Source organism: Vidua chalybeata, chromosome Z (genome assembly GCF_026979565.1).
Source record: "Vidua chalybeata isolate OUT-0048 chromosome Z, bVidCha1 merged haplotype, whole genome shotgun sequence".
In the NCBI taxonomy this organism is placed as follows: domain Eukaryota; kingdom Metazoa; phylum Chordata; class Aves; order Passeriformes; family Viduidae; genus Vidua; species Vidua chalybeata.
The window spans coordinates 7,605,697-7,626,617 of record NC_071570.1 but is presented as its reverse complement, the minus strand read 5'-3'; the positions used below and the strand labels follow the sequence as shown (position 1 = coordinate 7,626,617).

Genomic DNA, 20,921 nt, shown 5'->3' with positions numbered 1-20,921 from the left:
TAATGAAAGTCATCTTTCTGAAGCTATTATTGCTTCTAAAATGCTATTAAAATTCTTCACTGCTATATGCATTACTTTCATTATGATAAATGGAAGGGTGGAAACCAGGTTACTTTAAAGTCACACTAAGATCTGACCTATTCTCTATGTAACTGCAGTCATTACTTTCTGTTCCTTGCTATCCTGGTTCTTAAGTGGTGCTTATCAGCATAATATCTGTGTGCTATCTAGGAATGCATTAAGCAACAGATGTTAGATGCTGAGCTCCCATCCTGCTCATGGGAGAAAAATATGTATAATTATACTGTTTTGTTTGAAATGCTCATTGCAGCAAGTCAGTCTCTCCCTCGCTTTTTCACAGAGGCACACGTGCAGACACACATGTAGAGCTCTCCTTTTAAGCTTGTGGAGGTACACGAGGAGCCAGGGAGGCTTGTGATGGCTTTTAGCAATGGGAAAGTTTTGCTCCACAGTGTGGCTGCCCCCACACAGACTCTTCCTCCTACAGAGGAAGATAGAATCCAATACTGCTCAAAGTACTAAAGGCAGCCACAACCCTGAAGCTGCCGGCTCTTTTAGACAATTTCGTCTCCTGCTACCAAGACCTTTGCAAACAGGGAGTGGAGGTGATTTGTGCTGCCCTGTGGGAACGTGGTGGCAGCTCGCAGCAGCCCAGGATTCACAGAGAGCCTATAATAGCCCAGGCTTATCCAAGCATTGATGTGTTGTGCTGCACAAACCATACCACACCGAGTCTGGGCACACCACCCTCCTGCTTCCCAGTTTTTCCTCAGACAGTCCTTCTTGTTTCCCCTCTTCCCCCCCCAATTCCTCTGTTTTTACCCCTGCCCGTTTGAGTGGTTGGAATGGGAGCTAAGCCAGAAGCTGTCCTGCTGTGAAGGTCCTTGCCTGTCTGAGGCCAGCCCAGCACAGGGCTCAGGGCAGGGACCCATCCTGCAGCAGAGATCCAGACAAGACCTCTGTGTTAAGGGTGCTACCAGTGCTGTGAGATCTCTGCTGTCTGGCTGTTGGCTTCTAGCTGAAGGCACCATCTCTGATTTACAAGCCCTCTGTGACAGAGTCCTGACCTGCAGATCACCAGCTTTTGAATTTTTCAGGTGCTAGATGCTGGGGAAATGAGATAGTGAACAGCAGCTCCTCAAGGAATGGGGAATATATAACCCTGCTGGATCAGTCACATTTGGTGTCTCTCCTTGGCGTAAGACTACAACACAACCTTGCTGGCAAGTTAGTTGGAGAGCTGCTGTAGCAGGAATATGCAAAACAGTTTTTCAAATGGCCTTTGTTTGCTCTCTAATCATCATCTGAAAAAGATACTTCATTAAAATATGTTTTACTGAAAGAGAGGAGGGACTGGACTGGTGCAAGGTCCAGTAGAGCCAGGGAGGTAACTACAATGCAAGAGAGCGGTCCACAGCACATTTCAGTCAATCATTTATAGAAACTATGAAAAGGAAATACGAATGCAGGAGAGGGACTACAACAGCCAATTTTGTGGCATTTTCTGTAAACAGCAATTGACTGATGTTCCAGTGACTCATTCACATGGCATGTTCCCAGATCTGATAATATCCTGGACTATGAGCAACTCTCCTATCTATGCAGGTTTTTTTTTTTTTTTCTTAAACATATTTCATGCACCTTTGTGCATAACATAACATTGTTATGCGTATAATTGCGTAGTGGAGATCTCTATCCTCTGTTTCTATCCTTTGCTTACGTTTGCCTTGGCTTACGATCCTATCATGTGCTGAAAGCTGAGCAGGACAGATCTGGCAAAACGGGTCAGCGCTTGACAGGGAAACCTCTGATTAAACCTCTGAGTGCTGCAGCAACTGCTGACAGCATCTGTGAGGGATAAACTCCTTCCAGACAGGCTGGGTAGGATACTGCCCATGGGAGCACCATTTTCCTTATATGTGGTCATCCAAGTCAACCACCAGCTGATACTGGAGGACTTTTGCACAGGATTTGCAGTTTTCTTCACAATTATGGGTTGTCAGCAAGCAGGAAGAAATTGAAGGTATCAGGAATGCTTTCTTCAGGACTTTCAGGACATTATCGTCATTTCAATAAATAGATGGGTGTTGAATTATCTGATACAAAACTCAGAATAATGTAGACTTTGACCCTGGGTTATGGATTAGAGTCAGTCTGTTGAGAGCTTAAAGATGATCAGGATTCATTTATCAATCTCAGTTGCTTCATGTTGCTCAGTCTTGCTATCCTGTTAGCAAGAGTGAATCAACAAATGCAAATTATGAACACGTTTTTTCCCTCAGTGCTGACAACCTAGAACATAACATGTTTATGTCACTCCTGGATTATATCTTGCTCTATGCAGATGTTGATCAGGGCATGATGTCTTCCATCAGGCTATTGCCTATGGGTACAAGGCACTGTGATGGATTATTTTGGCAGTGCTTCCAAACAAGTCAGAGTCCAAAAAATATGGGGCAATAGTATGACAGAAATAACAGCTAACGGGAACTTATCCAAAGCTCCTGAACAAACACATGCTTTGAGAGTCCAGCTGCAGCCCAAGGAGACCATGGTGAAGCCAGACATCTCTGTTCTCCCATACCACTCTGTGTCTTCAACCAATGTACTGTGTCCCACACAATTGCTGATTGTAAAATTTCCCTTTTGGTGCTTCTAATGTGATTGCCAATGCAGGCTTTAAAAGAGGTCGCGTGAGTCCAGAGGATCTTGTTCATGTCCTAAATTTCCAGGATGGCCCATGGCAAACCCCATGGCACTTGCAAGGGAGTGAGATCCTGCTCTGACGCTCCCCTGACGATCCACTACAGCTCCCACGTGGATCAGGGGCTGGACTGACCAGGAGGGAGGAGGGTGCAAGCTCTCACCCCAGGCACAGAGGAGGGAGTGTGGCCAGGGGTCCTGCAATGCTCTCAGGGCTCTGGCAGCATTTTTCTCCCCCAGGCCCTTGCTGACAGTATTGTGTGACTGCAGTGTGGTGGTGTGGCATCCAAAGCACCAACCCGTGTAGCTGAGCAGAAGAGAAAGCACAGGAGGGGAGATGGTGTTTGCACAGGGGCGGAGAGAGGCAGGTGAGCAGAGAGCAGGCTCTGCTCTGCTAGGTTGCCTTCTCCTGTGAAGCACTGTACAAACAGAAAAGGTCATAAAATATGAGATGAACAAGACAAAGTCAGTTATTTATTGCCCTCAGCTTGATCGTTCCCCATGGCGAGTTTTCAAGTGTCTTTTGCTTCAAGTCTGCTTTTAAATGATGCATATGATGTGGCTTCCTCCAGCTCCTGAAGGGAAAGAGAAAGGAAGATCTACCACAGTGCAATAGATATCCCTCAACTAAAGCTTTTGCTGTATCTAAAATGCCATTGAATTGCTGCATTGCTGTAGGCATTATAGTAAGTGCTCTGGTGAGCTGAGGAGTTGCTCTGCTGGCTTGACCTGTTGTGGGTATGAAGGACGCTCTCACTTGTCCCTCTGACCACTGACATCGCCAGTGGTGAAGTGGATGTCCTTGGCTGTCCTGGAACTGGAAGAAGTCACTATCTGCACTGCACAGTGGAGAAATGAGTAATGAGAGGGATGACCCAGCACTGATGGCACTTCCAGCACTCAGCTGGGGCAGGTGTTTTAGCAAAGATCACACAAAATGCTGGTGCAGGTGCCAATCTCTCCTCTGCCCACCACAGGCTGCATCTGAACAAGGTGTTTTGGCCACCTCCTGGAGATGGGGAAATAGGCAGGGAGGAGAGTGGATGCTCAGGTCTCACACTGGTGAACAGTAGAGCCAGGAATATATTTTTACCATTTTCATGTCATCTCAGATGTGAGCAATTCAAAACAGCAACTAGTAAAATCTGTTAGTCTTCTGTTCCTATGACTTAAGTACTGAAGCAGTGGACATCCTATTCCACTGGACAGCTCAGGTAGCCAGGCAGTGGTTACTGGGATGGGCTGGACCCGTGAGGAAGATCTATGAGAGTGTGACATGAGACGAGTGTGTGAACAGAACAAATGTACTTCCCCAGAACTATTTTACAATCTTCAATGATTCACAGCTCAAGGACCACTTGTGATACAGCGGTGTTCATGTTTAATAGCCATGGGTGGATTTTTACCTTCATGAATTTAGTCTATCTTTAGATGTCTTTTTAAGATCTTCAGCATCCTGTGTCAAGGACTTTCAAACATTCATTACATAGCCTAGTGCATAAACAGCAGTTTGAGCTTAGTCGGAGCAAATTCATTGCAGCAGTCATGTATTTCCCACCAGATTCTTCACTGGCTGCTGCTGTAGGTGTGAGGTCCAGACAGGCACCTGCTGTGCTTAATGCTGCAGTTTGGCACATGTATGAGCAATTGAGGTGCCAAATTACTATCCATATCTTCACAGGCCTCTTATGGTTTGTATCTCATGGCAGAGCCTGGGGGCTGTGCTGTGGCCCATCACATCAGGTCCTGTGCAAATACACCCCAGGTAGTTCCTGAGAGCTTAACTGGTTTGTGTCAGAAGTGACGGACAGATCCTCTGCCATTCTCATAAGATTATATATTGGTAATTTGATTTGATAATGAGGTTCCTATGTAGTCAAAATTCAGAAGGTGGTGTGTAACAGTTACTTCTTCACTCGGAAATGGCTAGTAGGGATGTGTACATTTGAGTGTCTGTGTAAAAACAAACAAAGGGACAAAAAAGACAGTGACAAAATTTAGTAATTGCCATGCATTCGGGATGTCTGCACTGTCAGTGGTGACTGGTATGTGGTGTCCTGTGCTTAAGGAAATAAACTGCATGTCAGTGCTATGCTTACTGTGAGACAATTCATGAAGCTGTCACTTGTGTCATCCAGGACTTGTGCTGGGAAACTACATGAGCTAGGGAAACTGGCTCGTTTTCAGGGCCCATCAACAGATGGATTTTCAGCTTCTCCGTGTTCCTCTGGGTCAATGTCTTTACATGCAGGAACTGAAAGAATGGGAATGGAGAAGAAGCAATCCAGATCCACACCTGGCCCCTCTTTCCTCTGTCTCAAGACGGCACAAGAGGCAAAAGGGGCTGAGGGATCATGAGAGTGGTGGGGACTAGGTGATGCTGGAGGAAACTTCTACTTGCACTGAAATGCCTGTGAGGATCCTTGGAGCTCCAGGAGAGGCTGGGCAGTGTCTGAGGGGATTTGTGGGCATGTCTGCAAGGAATGTGTGGCATCTCCCCACAGCTGAGATACTGGGAGCTTATCGGGGTTTCCTCTGGATGCCTTCACGTCCGCGCCAGCAGCAGCAGCCCTCTGGGCTGGGGTGGGCTGGCGCTGGGAAAGCTGACCCAGCCATCTACGTCCTGGCCTTTCCCTCCCCTGTGGAGAAACAAATCCCACGGGGCAGGCACTGCTCAGCACTGATGTGAGGCATGCCAGATGCTGTATGGTCTTCACACACCCCCTGGAAGGTGTGATATGGAGAGCACAGTCATGTTCTGGGGAGATAGCTGGGTAATTCACTGGTTACACATATGGGCAATGATTAGTGTCACCAGCTGGTTCCTCACACTGTAAAACGTCTGGGTAACAGACTGCAGAAAAGATCGACTTTTTACAAGGGCCTGAAGTGATAGGGCAAGGGGGAATGGCTTTAAACTGGAGTAGGGCAGGTTTTGATTAGATATTAAGAATAAATTCTGTGAGGGTCATGAGGCCCTGGCACAGGTTGCCCAGAGAAGCTGTGGCTGCTCCATCCGTGGAATTGTTCAAGGTCAGGTTGGATGAGCAACTTGGTTTAGTGCAAGGTGTCCCTGCCTATAGCAGGGGGCTGGAATGAGGTGGTGTTTAAGGCCCCTTCAAGCTAAAATGTTCCATGATTCTGTGATTCTTTGGTCTGCCTATGGGTTTAGCATCATCTCTTGAAAGGTTTACAGGCATAACATCTATGGGTGGAATGTATGGATGTAGTACACCCTTAAGCACCTGGTGAAGAACTACTGGCTCAGCCTTGCTCTGCTTGCTCAGCAGCAGAGGGAGCAGGCATGGCTGTGTGATTGTCAGCAGGCCCTGCTCTGCTTTTGCTTTGTGAATGTCAGCACAAACTTGTGCTTTTTGGTGCTGCTCAGGTGGATGCCGGGCTGGTGTGTTTTGCAGAACATCCTGCACTCCAGACTGGAGTGCCTGGGGAAAGGATGAGGTAGAAAAGACAGTATGGGATGAAGTATAAGGGGTTTTGTCAGTGGCATTGTTTGTTAGTGCCAACTCACTGCAAACTGGTCAGCAGGACACAGCCACCCTGTGCTGTCTCTGGGTACAGTCAGAGGCAGGGAAATGTTCAGAGCAGTGTGCTGGCTTCACTATGCTCTGCATAAAAAACCTCTTTTACCTGACCCAGTATCTCCTCCCCCAGCCTACAGCTTTTCTCTTTAATCTCTCCTTTCAGAATGTGGATATTTGTGCTCCTCTAGGAGAATGACTGGCTGCTCTTTTCTCCAGGGTGATGATGTCCTGTGAGCCCATAGCTTCCCCAGCTTTCACTTTATCTGTGGATTGAAAGCAGACCAGAGCAGGCGGCTCAAGGCTCAGAGAGAGCACCTGAACCCACAGAGCCTGCTGCTCCCTGCCTGGGTCTGTGCAGTCCCACAGCAGAGTCCCAGCACAGGCAGGCAGATGCTCTCACCCAGAGGGGTAGAGTGGAAACATGGCCCTGAGCAGGTCAGGAGAACAAGATGATCATGGAAATTAGGGATGATGGCAGGTGAGGAGCCAGCATGGCCCTCTTGGAAATCCCATGGTACTTTGTGAGACCTCTGCTGCTTACAATTCTGGTGCCCCAAACATAAGAAAGACATGGAACTGCTAGAGAAAGTCCAGAGGGGACCACTAAGTTAATGAGAAGACTGAAGCACTTCCCCTACAAAGAAAAGGTTGTGGCTATTCATCCTGGGGAAGAAAATGTTGTGTGGAGGCCTCATAGGAACTTTCCAGTACCTGAAGGGGCCCACAGGGAAGCCAGAGAGGGACCTTTTGCCAGGAGCTGTAGTGATAGGACAGGGAATAATAGGTATGAACTGAAAGAGGGGAAATGTAAACTAGATATTAGGAAAAATACTTTACTATGAAGATGGTGAGATAGTGGAAGAAATTTCCCAGGGCAGCTGTGGATGCCCCATCCCTGTCAGCATTAAAGGCCACGTTGGATAGGGCCCTGAGCAACCTGGTCTAGTAGGAGAGGTCCCTGCCCATGGCAAGGATGGATTGGGACTGGCTGCTCTTTAAGGTCCCTTCTATTCCTTGACATTCTATGATTCTATTACCTGATCTACTCCTCTGCCTCCATTTCATTCTCTGTTAAATATTTGGTGGGGGAGATTTTCCAGGGCTTTTCACAGATCAAAGCTGGTGGGTGCCTCAAAAAACTATCACACTTTGCTCCATTTAAGAGTGACTTCATCCTGTCTGATAAGTCAGACAAAGGCAGGAGGAGTGTGGAGGAATGTTCCTGGTGACCAGGAGGGTTCCACTCTGTTGCCCAACAATGAGGCCAGGGCCCCCCCTGGCAACCCCATCACACAGAGTCCTGCTCTGCCCCTAAAGATAAACAAAGCCAAGTAATTCTGCTCCTGCTGGCAGCACTATCTCATAGATTACCTCTGTCTGAGTAGCCCTGTAGCTGTAGCAGTCCTGTGTCTGTAGCAGCCTGGGGCAGGGCATCACTCTGCCCAAGGCAGGACCCCACCCATGAACAGCGACGACGTGTTTCCATATAGCCCTCCACCTCCCTCTTCTGGCCAGTATGACTGGAGCAGGCCTAGTATCAGGAAAAGGCAGCATGCACAGGTGATGAACTTTTGGCTGGCTTCAGGGCAAGAGACAATGGGTGAGCTGAAAGGCTGTGGAGGCCAGTATCCTGGGAATGGAGAGGGGGGTGGCTGTACAGAGAACAAAGACATCTGCTGAGAGACACATAGGGTGTGTGAGACTTGCTTAAGTTGTGCCTGCCATCCATAGAGAAGAGAAGGAGACAGACCATGAACGTGGAACATGAGACCATAGGGAGCAGGTGCTCCAGGTTATGTCAAACAGGGTCTGTCCTGGACAGCAAAGGTCATACCAGTGCTGTTATGATCTCTCTGACTGGGTCTTGCTTCCTGAAAGGCACTGGAGATATTTTAGTGCCCTGGTTATTTGGTCAGATTGAGGAACTGGGCAAGCTGTTCTTGCCCATGGTGAGCAACTCTTCTGCTCAGCTGTCTGCTTATGCTCTTCTTGGCCTCTGTGGAGAAAATGCTCCACCAGCAGGGCTGAAGTGAATGGAGTGGCAATGTTCCACCTGCTGATTTGCCCAGTTAAGAGATAAATGAGCTCCTGGGTGCAGAGGAAGCATGTGCACTGTCAAATTGAGTCAGAGAAGTTATTCCTTGCCGAATGCTCTGGAATGCCTGGGGACTCATTCTTCCCAGGGCTGCTCTTGCAGGACCCAGGGGAATTTTTCTTCTGGTTCTTCATTACCATGGGTATCAACACCAGAACTGTTAGTGGACCTTGACTGTGCCAAAAATTTCCTTTCTAAACTGAGACTTTTATTAGTAGTGCTAAAAGCACACCTGTCTTGGGGAGGAAAGTGGGTTTGGTTTAGCAGTTGGCTGCTTAATGTGAAGTGGAAAACGTGGCAAAATCATTGTCAGACCACTGTTGAGTGAAGTTTCAACCTGTGAGGATATCAAAGCAAACATCAGGAGGTGGTATGGAGCTAAGCATGAGCAGCCAATGCCCTTCTAACAAACCTTATAGGATCACTAAGTGATAGCACCCGCAAAAAGTAAGTTAACTCATGACTCTGATGGGCTAATGCTGCACATGGACAAATGGCTTTGAGAATTTGGCTGGAAATTACAGGAAAGTGTCTAATCTTCAGAGTAGCAAATTCTGGTAACAGGGTACAACAGAAGGAGCTGGGCAACAATCGTCTGCCACTAAAATGCAGAGTGGCCAGGTCACCATGGTGCAGCTGCCTGTGTCAGTAGGGGACAGTATTTAGTGACCCCAGAGATCCTCGTCAGCCCTGAGGGTAAGTGAAACTGAGCAAGTATGAGCAGGTTGCTGTTGGGAAACCAGCAGATATTTGCAATCCAGCCCTTGGCTGACTCATTTGGCTTGCACTTGCTCAAGATCATCATGTCTGGATGCAGGGAGAAGGGGCAGTCCAGCCCACCTGGCGGTCCTGGAGGTGCATCTTGGAGCCCATCACTCCATGTCTGTGTGCATACACTGGAGGGAAAGTGCCAGTGTCTAGCATGACTCATAGGTCAGGCCTCAAATGCTTATTTTAGGTGAGGAAGAATTGCCCTTTGGAGCCGCCTATTTTTCTCTGCTTGTTATAAACTCGGGCTCACACAGTTTGGGTTTGTGTACTTGCAGAGCAGAGGTGCTCTGACCTACATGAGCTTTAGAAAGGTGATGGTTTTGTTATTTTTACAGTCCTTGAACACTAGCAGGCCACTTTAATGTCTAAAAATTACCATCAGAACCCCAAAATTAAAGGATTCTCACATTTTCAGCAGCCAACAGAGAAGCCCTTCTGAACATCTTAAGGGGAGAAATTAATGTCTCAGTGCCATCTTGTGGAATGACCTGTATAAAAGGACAAGATCCTAGAAGCATGCTGGAGTTTTATAGAGTTTGGTGGTAATATTGGGAATTATGCTGCAAATATTATCACCAAACCAAAGATTTCTATGGCAAACTGGGATTGCATTTTTCCTTGAGGATAGTGCAAGTCCACAGAAACCCAGTATTCCCAGAAAGTGCCTGTTTTTCAGCCTGAATCAGAATATTGAAGATGCCTACAATTGATGCCTGAATGCAGGAGACAAAGCATATCAGATACACAGCAGCTTCACTGTTTGCCCACAGGGAAGGAATCCACTTGGAAATTCCCTGAGATCTAGGAGGAAAAACAAAGTTGTAGGTCCAGTTGTGGGTGTTACTGACCCACTGATACCTTGTCCATCAGAGAAAGGCTGTGAGATCTCCAGCACATGGAGACACAAGGATCTGAGGTGACATGTAAAGTCAGCTGGAAATCACCATGAGCAGAAGAAACTTGAGGGTCTTGTCACCGCCCCAGCCTGCTGCTCCAGGACCCATAGTTTGTGCTCCACCAATAAACATTTGCATGGCAGAGAATGAAGTGACCTAGAAAGGTTTATTCTGTGCTACAGCATAGGTCACAGACCCACAGGACAGAAACCTTCCCACCTAGAAATATGCTGTAGAAACACCCTTGCAAGCAACATGATTATCATCTATCATAATTAAATGATCCTCAGTATCAGAGACAGACCAGTAATTTACTGCATATTTAGCCAGGTGTTCACTGAGGTCAATAGCTAATCTGTTGCTGGAGGAGGGATTACCCCAGTACATAAAACTCTCCCTGCCACAAGACATACAATGATCTATGGAGCAGAGAGGAGAATCAGCTTCCCAGGTTCTTCCAAACAGCTGCTGAGTGCCCTGTGGGTGAAAGAAAAGCTCATGAACTTTTGCCATGCAGTAGAGGATAGGGAGGCAAGGCCAGGGGCAGCATGAGCAGAGCACCATGTCCCCATCAGGGCAGCTGCTGACACCTCTGCAGAGCTGTCCCCTCCAGAGCCACATGGAGAAGCTGCAGCAGGTTGAGAGGAAGGCGAAGAAAACCAGCAAATAACCAGAAAAGACTTGAGGGAAAAGGTCTTGAGTGTTCAGTGGATGTAAGTTTTTCCATGATTAATCAAAGGTATTAAAAACTCTTCACCGTGGAAAGGTAAGAGCACCTGGTGAGCAGGGAGATAGGCAGAAGGAATGAGGAGATGGAGGAGGAATCAGGACAGCAATGGTTCTGCTCTGGCAGCCAGGTAAGACTGAAGATCTCTTGGGCCACCTCTCCTTGCTGAGGTTGGTTCCTCCTTGCCCTGTATGAAAGGACAGACAGGGTGGCTGGTGGCAAGGCTCTCTGTGAGTGTGAAGGCACCTGCAGAATGCACAGATGCATTCAACAGGAGCAAGTATTCCACCTGAAACAATGCACTGTGCTCTTCCCAGCTGCAGACAGCAGGGCACACCAGCTCCAGGCAGAGCATCCTTGCTACAGAAGATGCATCCAATAGTCTTGCACAGGCAAACAGTCTCAATCCAATCTGCTTAAAAAAACCTGTACCAAACCACCAGTCAATGGGTTACAATGCAGAGCAGAGACAAAATTCCTCTTCAGTTCCTGTAGAAAAGGTTAAGGAGAAAAACAGGCTTCAGGAGCACATCAAGGCTTTTTGACAGCTCCACTGTTCTGGGGTTAGGCTCTCCTGGGCAGAGGCACATTGTCACCAATGCCCTCATAACAGAAATATTGCATCCCTACCCTACAGCTTTTATAGGATGGATGCTGGGGGAGGGAGAGAAGTGGGGGGAAAAACTTTTAAGCTAGCTGCTGCTTTATTGGCTTGTTCATGGTTAACCAAAGGAGAGAAGGTGTCTGGGGGTGAAGAGAGGGTGCCAAGTTTCAAAGGCTAACCTGGCTCAGTGCAGTGAAGTGTGCCATCACAACAGGAGCGTGCAGGCAGCTTTAAGGAGGCGGGGAAGACAATGTTGGAGAAGACTAAGAAGGTGTTCAGGATTCGTAACACTGCCATAAGGAAGTTGCTGGCAGAAGCACTGGGAACATTCATTGTCATGGTAAGGAGGAGTCTGTGCATGTGCATGTGTATGTGTGTGTGTGCAGCCATTTAAGGCAGTGATTTGTGAGGTCAGTGGTTTGCTACCACATCCTCAGGGTTGCCCAGTGGTTGGTTGCTGCTGCTCACCCTTCTGCTTTGGTGGGCAGTTTCCCAGCAGGCAGACCATCTGCCAAAAACCTTCTGGAGCAAAAAAGTTATGCAGGGAAAGGGAGGTGGGTGCTGGGATAGAATTAAAATATCACAGAATTATTTAGGTTGGGAAAGACCTTTAAGAGTTCAAGCATTAACCTGGCATTGTGGAGGCCACCACTAAACCATGTCCCTAAGTGCCACATCTACATGTCTTTTAAATACTTTCAAGACATTATATATTTAATATCTGTAAACCCACCACTTCCCTGGGCAGCCTGTTCCAATGGTTGACAACCCTGCTGGTGAACGGATTTTTCCTAATATCCAATCTAATCCTCCCCTGGCACAATTTGAGGCCATTTCCTTTTGCCCTGTCACTTATTACATAAGAGACCAGCCCTCCTGCCTAGACCCTCCTGTCAAGGGGCTGGAGAGAGTGATCAGGTCTTCCCTGAACCTCCTTTTCTCCAGACTGAACATCCCCAGCTCCTGCAGCTGCTCCTCATCAAGCCTATGCTCCTGTGGACCCTTCCCCAGCTCCACTGCCCTTTCTGGACATGTTGCTCTTTCAGTTCTCTTCTAGGAGAAAATTGAGGAAGAGTTTGGGAATGAAATCAAAGAGTAGTGTCTACAATGCTTGTAGAAGATCCCATACAGTGAATGGAAGCTTTTCCTTCTGCTGTGCCAGAGGTGTGGTGTAGCTGGGGGGGGGGTCTGAACTGGTCTGGAGAACAGACCCAGACTCTCCTATCACTGACAGCTGCTGCAAAATGAAAATAGCATTCATCCATCTTCCCCTCGGGGTTGCCAGGGTAATGAACTTCCCAGAGAAATTCTCCAGAACCACAACCCACCACTAGGAACTGTAATTACAGGGCGTGAAGCATGCCAGGATTTCACTTTTGATTTTCTTGCTGCTAATCGAACAGTGCTTATATAAATCATACATAAACTGCCCCCTTGCCTTAGGGATCTGTTTCACAAAGAAATAATTAAGTGGGTTTGAGCTCCTGGGCTGCTTCAGAAATGCTTGGGTAGAGGATTAGGAAGGTTTTGCAATCACTTTGGGGTTGGTGGGGGTGAAGTACCCACTAGAACCAGAGATTTTGAGCAGAATGGGATCCTCCCTCTGAAAAGGCCCAGTATCCATCTGTGCCAATTTGCCACACCTGGACTTAGCTGGGAAGAGACACTTTAGATTCAACAGAGGTTGGCATGCAAAGGCTGGGCATAATCTAAATAACTTGTACTTGGCAATTTAAAGAGGAAGAAATTAAGATTTGTGTAAGCATAGGGACCTTCTATCACAGCTTTCTGTACCAAGGAAGGCGCTCCTTTCCAAGGGCAACAACTGCCTGTACAGAGCATGGTTGCTTTTTATCACGTAATTTTGCACATCCAGCTCTTTGAATTTCACTCCCAGGTAGGTTTGCATCCATAGTAAGTCAGAGTACAGACATCCATGACTCCTCTGCAGCAGCTTAGCAAACCCTTTTGCTTTTTCCATTCTCTGTTATTTGGTGGTAGAACTTCTCTGTTATTTGGTGGTAGAACTAGGTGATAAAGAACAATTTCAGAGTTGTCCTATCCGGGAAGCAGAATGAGGTGGAGAACTTACTCTGCACTCTGACAGTTCAAGGTAGATTTTGCAGCCTGCAGCTCACACTGGCTCCTCCTTCACTGATCCATGTGAGGGAAGAGAGAAAAGGAAGGCAGTGCACATGGGCCCCATCAAGGGCTGAAGACAAACAGCATCCAGCATCAGAACAAAGCATAGAGCACCCAACTCTTCAGCAGCCCCTTGGCCCTCAGTGCAACAGGCAGTGTTCTGGATGCACCCCCAGGATGCCTGAATAGCTGTTATTTGGACAATAACACTCACCCAGGGTCTCTTAGTTTAATGGACAGGAAGCGTTGGTAAGAGGAACCAGGCAGCAGGACTAAGCAGCACAAGGACTAGGGAAGAAGAAATTGAAATAAATGGTGTTTTGGGAGGATACAGGAAGAAAACAAGTTTGGCTCTGTGCTGAAAAACAGATTCTGTGTCCTATCTTGTGGTTTTTTTTTTCAGGATAGTGCTGTTTATGCACAGTCATGTCTCCTCCCCTGCAACCCTCTCTCTGCACCTGTGTCCTCTCCTGCAAAACTTGTGCCTTACATATTTGTTGTCTTTTGTATCTGGCTTTGGAAAAATCAGAGACAGAATTTGTGTAATTTGCAGATGTTAAGGAGACATCACAAATTGTTTCTGGGGTCTTTTGCTGAGGCAGACTGAGAAGGGCTCACTCTGTGGGGCTGTAGCTCTGTGCAGAGCACAGAGTGTGGTTTGTGTCTACATGAGCGATAAGAAGAGCAGCCTCTCTGGGGGACAGGGGATTTGGGTGATATCTGAAAGCAATGAGGGGAAGCAGACACATGAGATAAAATTTGGATGCAGGCAGAGTAGCCAGAAAAAAATCAGAGCTGAATAGTAGAAGCCAAATTAGAAGTTTATGTGCTGGAGAACATATTGACTTTCTTGTCTTTGAAAGACATGTCACCTTGGATAAACATTGATGCAGTCCAAGGAACAGGATACACTTTCCAAACCCTTAGTGGTTTGTGAGGCAGAAACCTCAAGAGATGCCTTGTCCTTCTCTAGATTTCAGTGTAAGAGCATGCAAAGAACTGATTTTTCCACTCTTACCACATCAAAAGCATGAAATAGAATTCTCTCTTTCAGGACAGAGCAATGTCTTGAATATGTGTTTTCCTGCTGCAGAGTGTTTACCTCTAGTTCCTTTCCCTGGTTCTCCTTTAGCCACTAAAGAAACCCACTAAAACTTTGGCTGTTTCCAAACTGAAAATATATGTATTGAATGGAAAAGTTAAAGCAGAATTTCCTTTCTTGTCTTTTGCTTGAATATTACCAAAATTAGAGCTGAGTTTGTCAAATAGCTGTGTGCTGCCCAAACTACATATTTAGTCAATAAATTGCACACCAGGAAAAGAAGGACAGTAAGAATTTGCACACCTTCCTTCCATCCATCCACCCACCTTGGATGTTGTCTCCCAGTAGTCCATGGTGATGCTCCGCCAGTTCATGTCCCTGGTTTAAGGCAGAGACATCTGCACTGTGGCTGAGTGAATGACCCCCACTGAGCCCCAGCTCTTGGTCCGAGTGTTTGGGGGGTTGTCTCCCCGTAATGAGAGTGCCTAGTTTGGTTTGGTGAGCACCAATCTCAGGTATCACTTCAATTTTTGAAGGGCAAGGCTGTTCTTTGTCTTCTGACACCATAGAGACTTCCTGTCTTTGGGAGCTCATTACTTTTGCAGAAAACATAGCAGAGAAGCTCAGTCTACCACAGCAACAAGAATACTTTTAACACTCCTTTCTCTCTTCCTTTTTACACAGGTTTTTGGCTTGTCCTCTGTGGCACAAGTGGTATTGGGAAAAGGAAACAATGGTGAATATCTGAGCATCAATATGGCATTTGGCATTGGCGTTACCTTGGGCATCTATGCAGCTGGAGGAGTATCTGGTGAGCAGCACTGTCAGGCATGGGACATATCCATGTCCCATAAAGGCCAAGAACATTAGGGACAGGAGGAGTGGGGTGTGGAGGGGTGCGTTATGGCATGGGCAGTGCCCTCACCCAAAAGAGCAGTCCTACAGTCCTCAGGGAAGAAAAGCAGGAGAGGCCAGGGACAAGGCATGCACAGCATACATACAGAATACTGACCCCAAACTTGTGTTCTGAGCTGTGACAAGGCAAGTGGGACAGGGAGAGGGGAGGAGGTTTGGCCAACCTCTTCTGCTGTGGCCTGCAGAGCCAAGTTTCAGCAGCTCCCCCATTTGGGACATGCCAACATGGCCCAAGGAGACAGGGAGCTCCCAAAACCTGCTGCTGATATGACCCATGGGGAAGTAAATAATTTATTGTGAAGGAGAGCTTACTGCTGATGTTGCAAAAGGAATGGCATGCAAATTTTCTCCTTATCACACACACCCATGCACAGATACCCCACATGAACTTGGGATGTGGTGTTTCAGGGCCATGAGGTGGCATCCCTCACATGACAAGAGCATTACCTTTGCCTTCTGCAATTTCTGCATTCATTTGCACCAAGAGAAAACATTAAGGGCTCTAATGGGTAGAAAATTAAAGCAACTCCTTGCTCTTAAACTGTTGGAGTAGACAGAGGTGCAAACCTGGGCTTGGCTTGGAAATGAAAAATTTTCCATGTGAGCAGTCAGGAGCAGTCAGCTCTTGATTTTCTTGTCCTTTTGGAGCTGGTGGAAACACGCTGGGGAAAGCAGACTGAGGAAAGTAGGTCCTACAGTCCCAAGTGACTTTTGAGAAGGAGCTGATCTGTTAAGGGCAGAGGGCAGTGCAGAAGAGATCTCAGCTCAGCCAGCAATAATATGGTTACAAAACAAACTTCACACCTTCCTGACATAGTAATGTGGCTTCATCTGTGTCACAAGATGTTTTTGTGGTCTCTGAAATGACTGGCCATACCCACATAAGAGCAGAGGGTCTAAGAAGGGATCTGCCCCCATTCCAGTTATGATTGTTGGACTGTAGCAGGTGGTACATGCACTTCCACTTCACTCCGTCCTGCACTTTGATGAAATGATGGGTGTCTGCATCTTACCCCTTTTGGATTCTGGAGCAGAAGATGGTCATGAAGGCTGGAACATTTACTGACCCTCAAAATTTATACCTATCAGGCAGGAAAAATAAATATTTTCTTTAGAATCCTGGGGACATGAAGCCTGGAGAACATGTGTGGGTTGCATCAAGGGCAATCTTCAAAAGCACCATTGTGATTCCAACCTCCTCCACAGAAAGTGTTCCATCAAAGCACAGATCCTCATCTACCAGTAGCTACTTAAAATGTGCTGAAGTATGGTCTCTTTTTAAGCTCAGTAGGGAGAAGTTCATTGAGAAGCTCATAGGGAAACTCATGCCATCCCAAGAGAGGTTTATCTGACAGTCTCTGGATGCAGCCTGTCCACAGAATTCTCAGAAGACAAGCTAGGAGCTCTTTTACCAGCATAATTCAGCTGTACAGAAAGAAAGGATAATTCTGTGTCTGTGCAGGAGTAAAACCCTGACCTGAGAGATTCTTATTGTTCTTGGTCTCTCTGGGTGATTACTGCTGGTCATGGGGCATAGAACCAAAGATTAGTTTGGGTTGGAAGAGACCTTTTTAAGTTCATCCAGTCCAACTGCCCTGCAATGAACAGAAACACCAACTAGAGTAGGTTACTCAGAGCCCTGTTCAACCTGGCTTTGAATGTTTCTAGGGATGGGGCATCCACCATGCCACATGCATCAGTGTTGAGGCCTCTTTTTTCTGTGATTTTGCAGGAGCTCATCTGAATGCTGCCGTCACCATTACACAATGTGTTTTAGGAAACATCTCCTGGACAACGGCTGTAACTTATATAATCGGCCAGTTCCTGGGCTCCTTTATAGCAGCAGCCACCGTCTTTGCTCTCTACTATGGTAGGGTTGTGTCTTTTATCACAGAGGTTGCTGTAGGCATAATTTCAGTCAACCCCCAGTGTTGTCAAAATATGTCATTTTGTGTACTGCAGCAAAACTGCAGCATGATTTCTGGGCGAGGAGGGCAAGCTCCTGGCTTGTGGGACAGACCACAGCTCAAGTTCAGAGAAGGTCCCAGATATACCTCTGGGAAGGATACACACATCCTGGAGAACACAGCTCCTTTTACTCAGGGCATTCCCACTTCCAAGACCTGTCTTCAGTAGAAGGGCAGTAGCTGCATTTTGTAAGCATTTTGTTTCTAGGTCTGCAGGGCCTTTATTTATGTGAACTACCATGTATTAGGTGCTGCTGGAGCACGGGGTGGGGGGGACTCTGCTGCTCTGTGGAACACAGGTTTGCAGCCATTTGCGGTTTGGAGCTGTGAGCAGAGGACCCACCACTCATAGTCTCTAGCATGTCACTGAAGGGCAGAAGGTTGGAGGCCTCCAGTGCATCCAGACCACCCAGGCTACCCTAGGTTCCTGGAGCAGGGATAGGGAGCTGGTAGGTGTAAGGAAGTGACTGCAGACCAAAGTGTGTGGGTAACAGTTATCGGTGAGATCATGCTCTGCGAGGAGTGTGTCACCTCCATCACATTTTCCACTGCCTCCCTTCTCCCTGATGTCTGTGCTGGCTGCAATGGGTGGACCTGTGTGTGTGTCCTGTGGGGTGAATGCTGTGCTAACTTCCATAATTCCCACTTCTAGATGCTATCTATGACTACAGCAATGGGAACTTTACAGTGTCAGGACCAAAGGCCACAGCGATGATCTTCTCTACGTACCCTGCTCCCAATGTATCCTTGCAGGGAGCCTTCTTCACAGAGGTCAGTGGGAATGGCTGTGATGTGCCAGGAGAAGGTGGGTGGTTACTGGCGTTGCTGCAGGGCTGCTGCAAGTCCCCACAGCCCTACATGCACAGACTAAATCACAACCTCTTTTCCCAAGGAGCTCAGCATTCAGGCAGGCATCTGAAAGGTAACATCTTGGTGGCTGGACAAGCCTAAAGGGTTCTGCCATGAGCCTAATACATGTAGGCTGCTCCACAGGGTCCAAGGGCTCTCCAGACACCTTCCCTTGTATGCCGTGCAAGCAGTGAGGAGTAAGAAGCTGAGTTACATCAATAGCCATCTCCTCTGGGTTCTGGGCTGAACTATTCCTTCCCTTATTGGATTCTACACCCTCTCCATGCTCTTTGGCAGCTGTGCTGACTGCCCATCCCCAGCACAGAGAGCCTGGGACTGTCTCCACATGAGCACAGCCTAGACTGAACTCTGTGTTTGAACAGATCCATTGAGACTTTGTGCAGTGGATTCCCAGCTTACAGTACAGTGTCCAGATGCCCAGAAATATGAAAGGGATTCTTCATGGGATGTGGGTCACTGAGACACCAGAGAAGGAAGATTCACTTGAATGCAAATCTTTGGAAGCCTGTGATTTGGACTCTGAGCTGATAAAACTCCTGCCTGGGCATGATGAAGAAGATGGTAGAAGAGCCTAGATGTGGGGAGGGGGTCCCCTCAGCCTTCTGTGGACCAGTGTCCTTGATGCACAAGAAAGCAAAAAGAGTGACAGTGCCTTGTCAAAAGCTGCAGTTTCTGGTTTTGCTGGTGTCTCTGCAAGCAGTCCAAGTCTCTCCAGCTGCATTTTCTGAAGCAGAAAGAGAGAGGTGTGATCACCTCTATCAAAACTATGCTTTCTTGATGTCCTAGGCACTGCAAATCTACAAATGCCAGCTATGTAGTCACTTATGGGAAATTCAGTTTCCCAGGTGAGAATCTGATATCTGCATACAAGCTGTACAAAACATCACTTCCTCTAGGGATGGTCAGGTTTGTCTCGTGAGCAGTTTCTTATGGCTCTGCTCTTATTAGACAGAATATACTTAAAATAACCCATTTCCCTGACTTGAAAGATAGAGAAAGATGACATTGCTGAGAAGTTTGTATCAGTCTTTGTGATGAGGTTTTTGCCGAGAAAAGAATTTTCTTCAGTCCACCTGTGAGGAGGGAGTAATATTTGGGCTTTGATCAGACCATGAATCTCATCTGCCCTTTCATTCTAGGAAGTCTCTTTTGCTCTGCTGAGCAGGATCTTTCAACCTTCCCCATTCTTTCTCCTGACCTGTTCTTCTCCTTTTCTGTTCCCGCAGTTTACAGCAACAGTTATGCTGATCCTGGGTGTTCTAGTCATCCATGACGAGAAAAACAACGCAGCCATCAAATGTGCTCAGCCCATGCTCACGGGTATGCTGGTCCTGGGCATTGGTCTGGGAATGGGGCTGAACACAGGCTATGCCATAAACCCCTCCAGGGACCTGCCCCCCCGGATCTTCACGGCAATTGCTGGCTGGGGAACGGCCGTCTTCACGTGAGTAACCTGTTTTGCTCTTACCCTGCTCAGCTTGCCAGGGGAGGGGATAAGCACAAGATAAAATGTGTCATTAAGCTTTTTTTCTTTGGACCAATGATGGTTATCACTGCAGAGTGTGAGGATTGTGCCTACAGGAGCCTTGTGCATCATGTACACAAAATTTGGAGTACACTTATTCTCCAGCATGGGATTCACCTTGACATGCAGATACCTCAGTTTGGGCACTGAACTGTCTGCCTGTTCACTGGAGATCCAGCTGTTTTTTGCAGTGAGCAGCGAGACAGAATTCAGCTCACATGAATGCAGGTGGATTGCTGAACAAGTCTCCTAAATTTAGAGTCTGAATTTGGACGTGAAACCTTGTCTTCCTCTATCTAGTAAGATAGTGTCATGTTATGGCTTTTCCTATGGTGAGATCATTACCAGAGTCTCCCGTCCTGGACACCCATTTTCCTTAAATTCCCAGAAAATATATTTGAGAACTTGGTAGAGGAGTCACAGATTTTACTGGAAATGGGGAGGCAAAATGCCTATGTCTGTCTGAGAGTTCCACTCATCAAGACCACATAGCCCATTTATTTTGGAGAACAAGAAACATGCAGTATGGAGCCCTTTCCATGCTGATGGGGAAAATGACCTTCCCTCCAGCAGTTATGTGGCGGGGACACTGAATAAGTCTAAATCAATTGTAGGCTTAATGCCTGAAGTTGGACAGACTCCTCTGCTTACACAGCTCACTCCTGCCCCAGCAGGATGTGGTGGCAGGGCAGTGATTCCAGTCTGGCTCACCAGCTGCCTCTTCTGTGTTTCATTTTAGGGGTGACCATTCCTGGTGGTGGGTCCCAGTCACAGCTCCAATTCTGGGAAGTCTTTTTGGTGTTTTCATCTACAAACTCTGCATTGATTTTCACAACCAACCCAGCCATGAAACTGAACATGAGAAAGAACAGGCAGGCGTGGAGACTTCCAGACTGTGATGGTCATGTGCTGTGACGACACATGTGAAGGGCATATCTGTTTGTGCACCATGCAGGTGGACAGATGAGGGACTAGATTTCAGTAAAACTACTCTGCTTAAACAGATAAACTCGGTATCTGTGATATGGAGAAGACCTATGTAGGACTAGACCTGGCTGTGACCTGAAGGAATTATTCAATCTCCCTGTGTAAAAATTTACA

General features: G+C 47.2%; 1 protein-coding gene across 3 annotated transcripts; it reads left to right on the top strand.

Annotated features, from left to right (window-relative positions):
* Nucleotides 1-7,535: 7,535 nt before the first annotated feature.
* On the top strand, nucleotides 7,536-20,829 carry LOC128781915 (aquaporin-7-like). Of its 3 annotated transcripts, none has more exons than XM_053931944.1 (7): nucleotides 7,537-7,826; nucleotides 11,574-11,699; nucleotides 15,228-15,354; nucleotides 17,191-17,328; nucleotides 18,078-18,196; nucleotides 19,522-19,739; nucleotides 20,560-20,829. In XM_053931944.1, exons 1-7 carry the CDS (start codon nucleotides 7,728-7,730, stop codon nucleotides 20,717-20,719), a joined length of 987 nt encoding a protein of 328 aa, XP_053787919.1. In that variant the 5' UTR covers nucleotides 7,537-7,727; the 3' UTR covers nucleotides 20,720-20,829. The 3 variants fall into 3 exon arrangements, with proteins under 3 accessions (XP_053787920.1, XP_053787919.1, XP_053787921.1); XM_053931946.1 differs by lacking the exon at nucleotides 7,537-7,826 and adding an exon at nucleotides 7,842-7,866; XM_053931945.1 differs by lacking the exon at nucleotides 11,574-11,699 and having other exon boundaries at nucleotides 7,536-7,826.
* The last annotated feature ends 92 nt before the right edge of the window (nucleotides 20,830-20,921 follow it).

Bases quoted from the DNA above. Each gene is read 5' to 3' on its own strand.
- LOC128781915 (XM_053931944.1), top strand. From the start codon at position 7,728: ATGAACAGCGACGACGTGTTTCCATATAGCCCTCCACCTCCCTCTTCT. The intron at 11,700-15,227 runs GTAAGGAGGAGT...CTTTTTACACAG, and splicing joins TGGGAACATTCATTGTCATG to GTTTTTGGCTTGTCCTCTGT. The intron at 19,740-20,559 runs GTGAGTAACCTG...GTTTCATTTTAG, and splicing joins TGGGGAACGGCCGTCTTCAC to GGGTGACCATTCCTGGTGGT.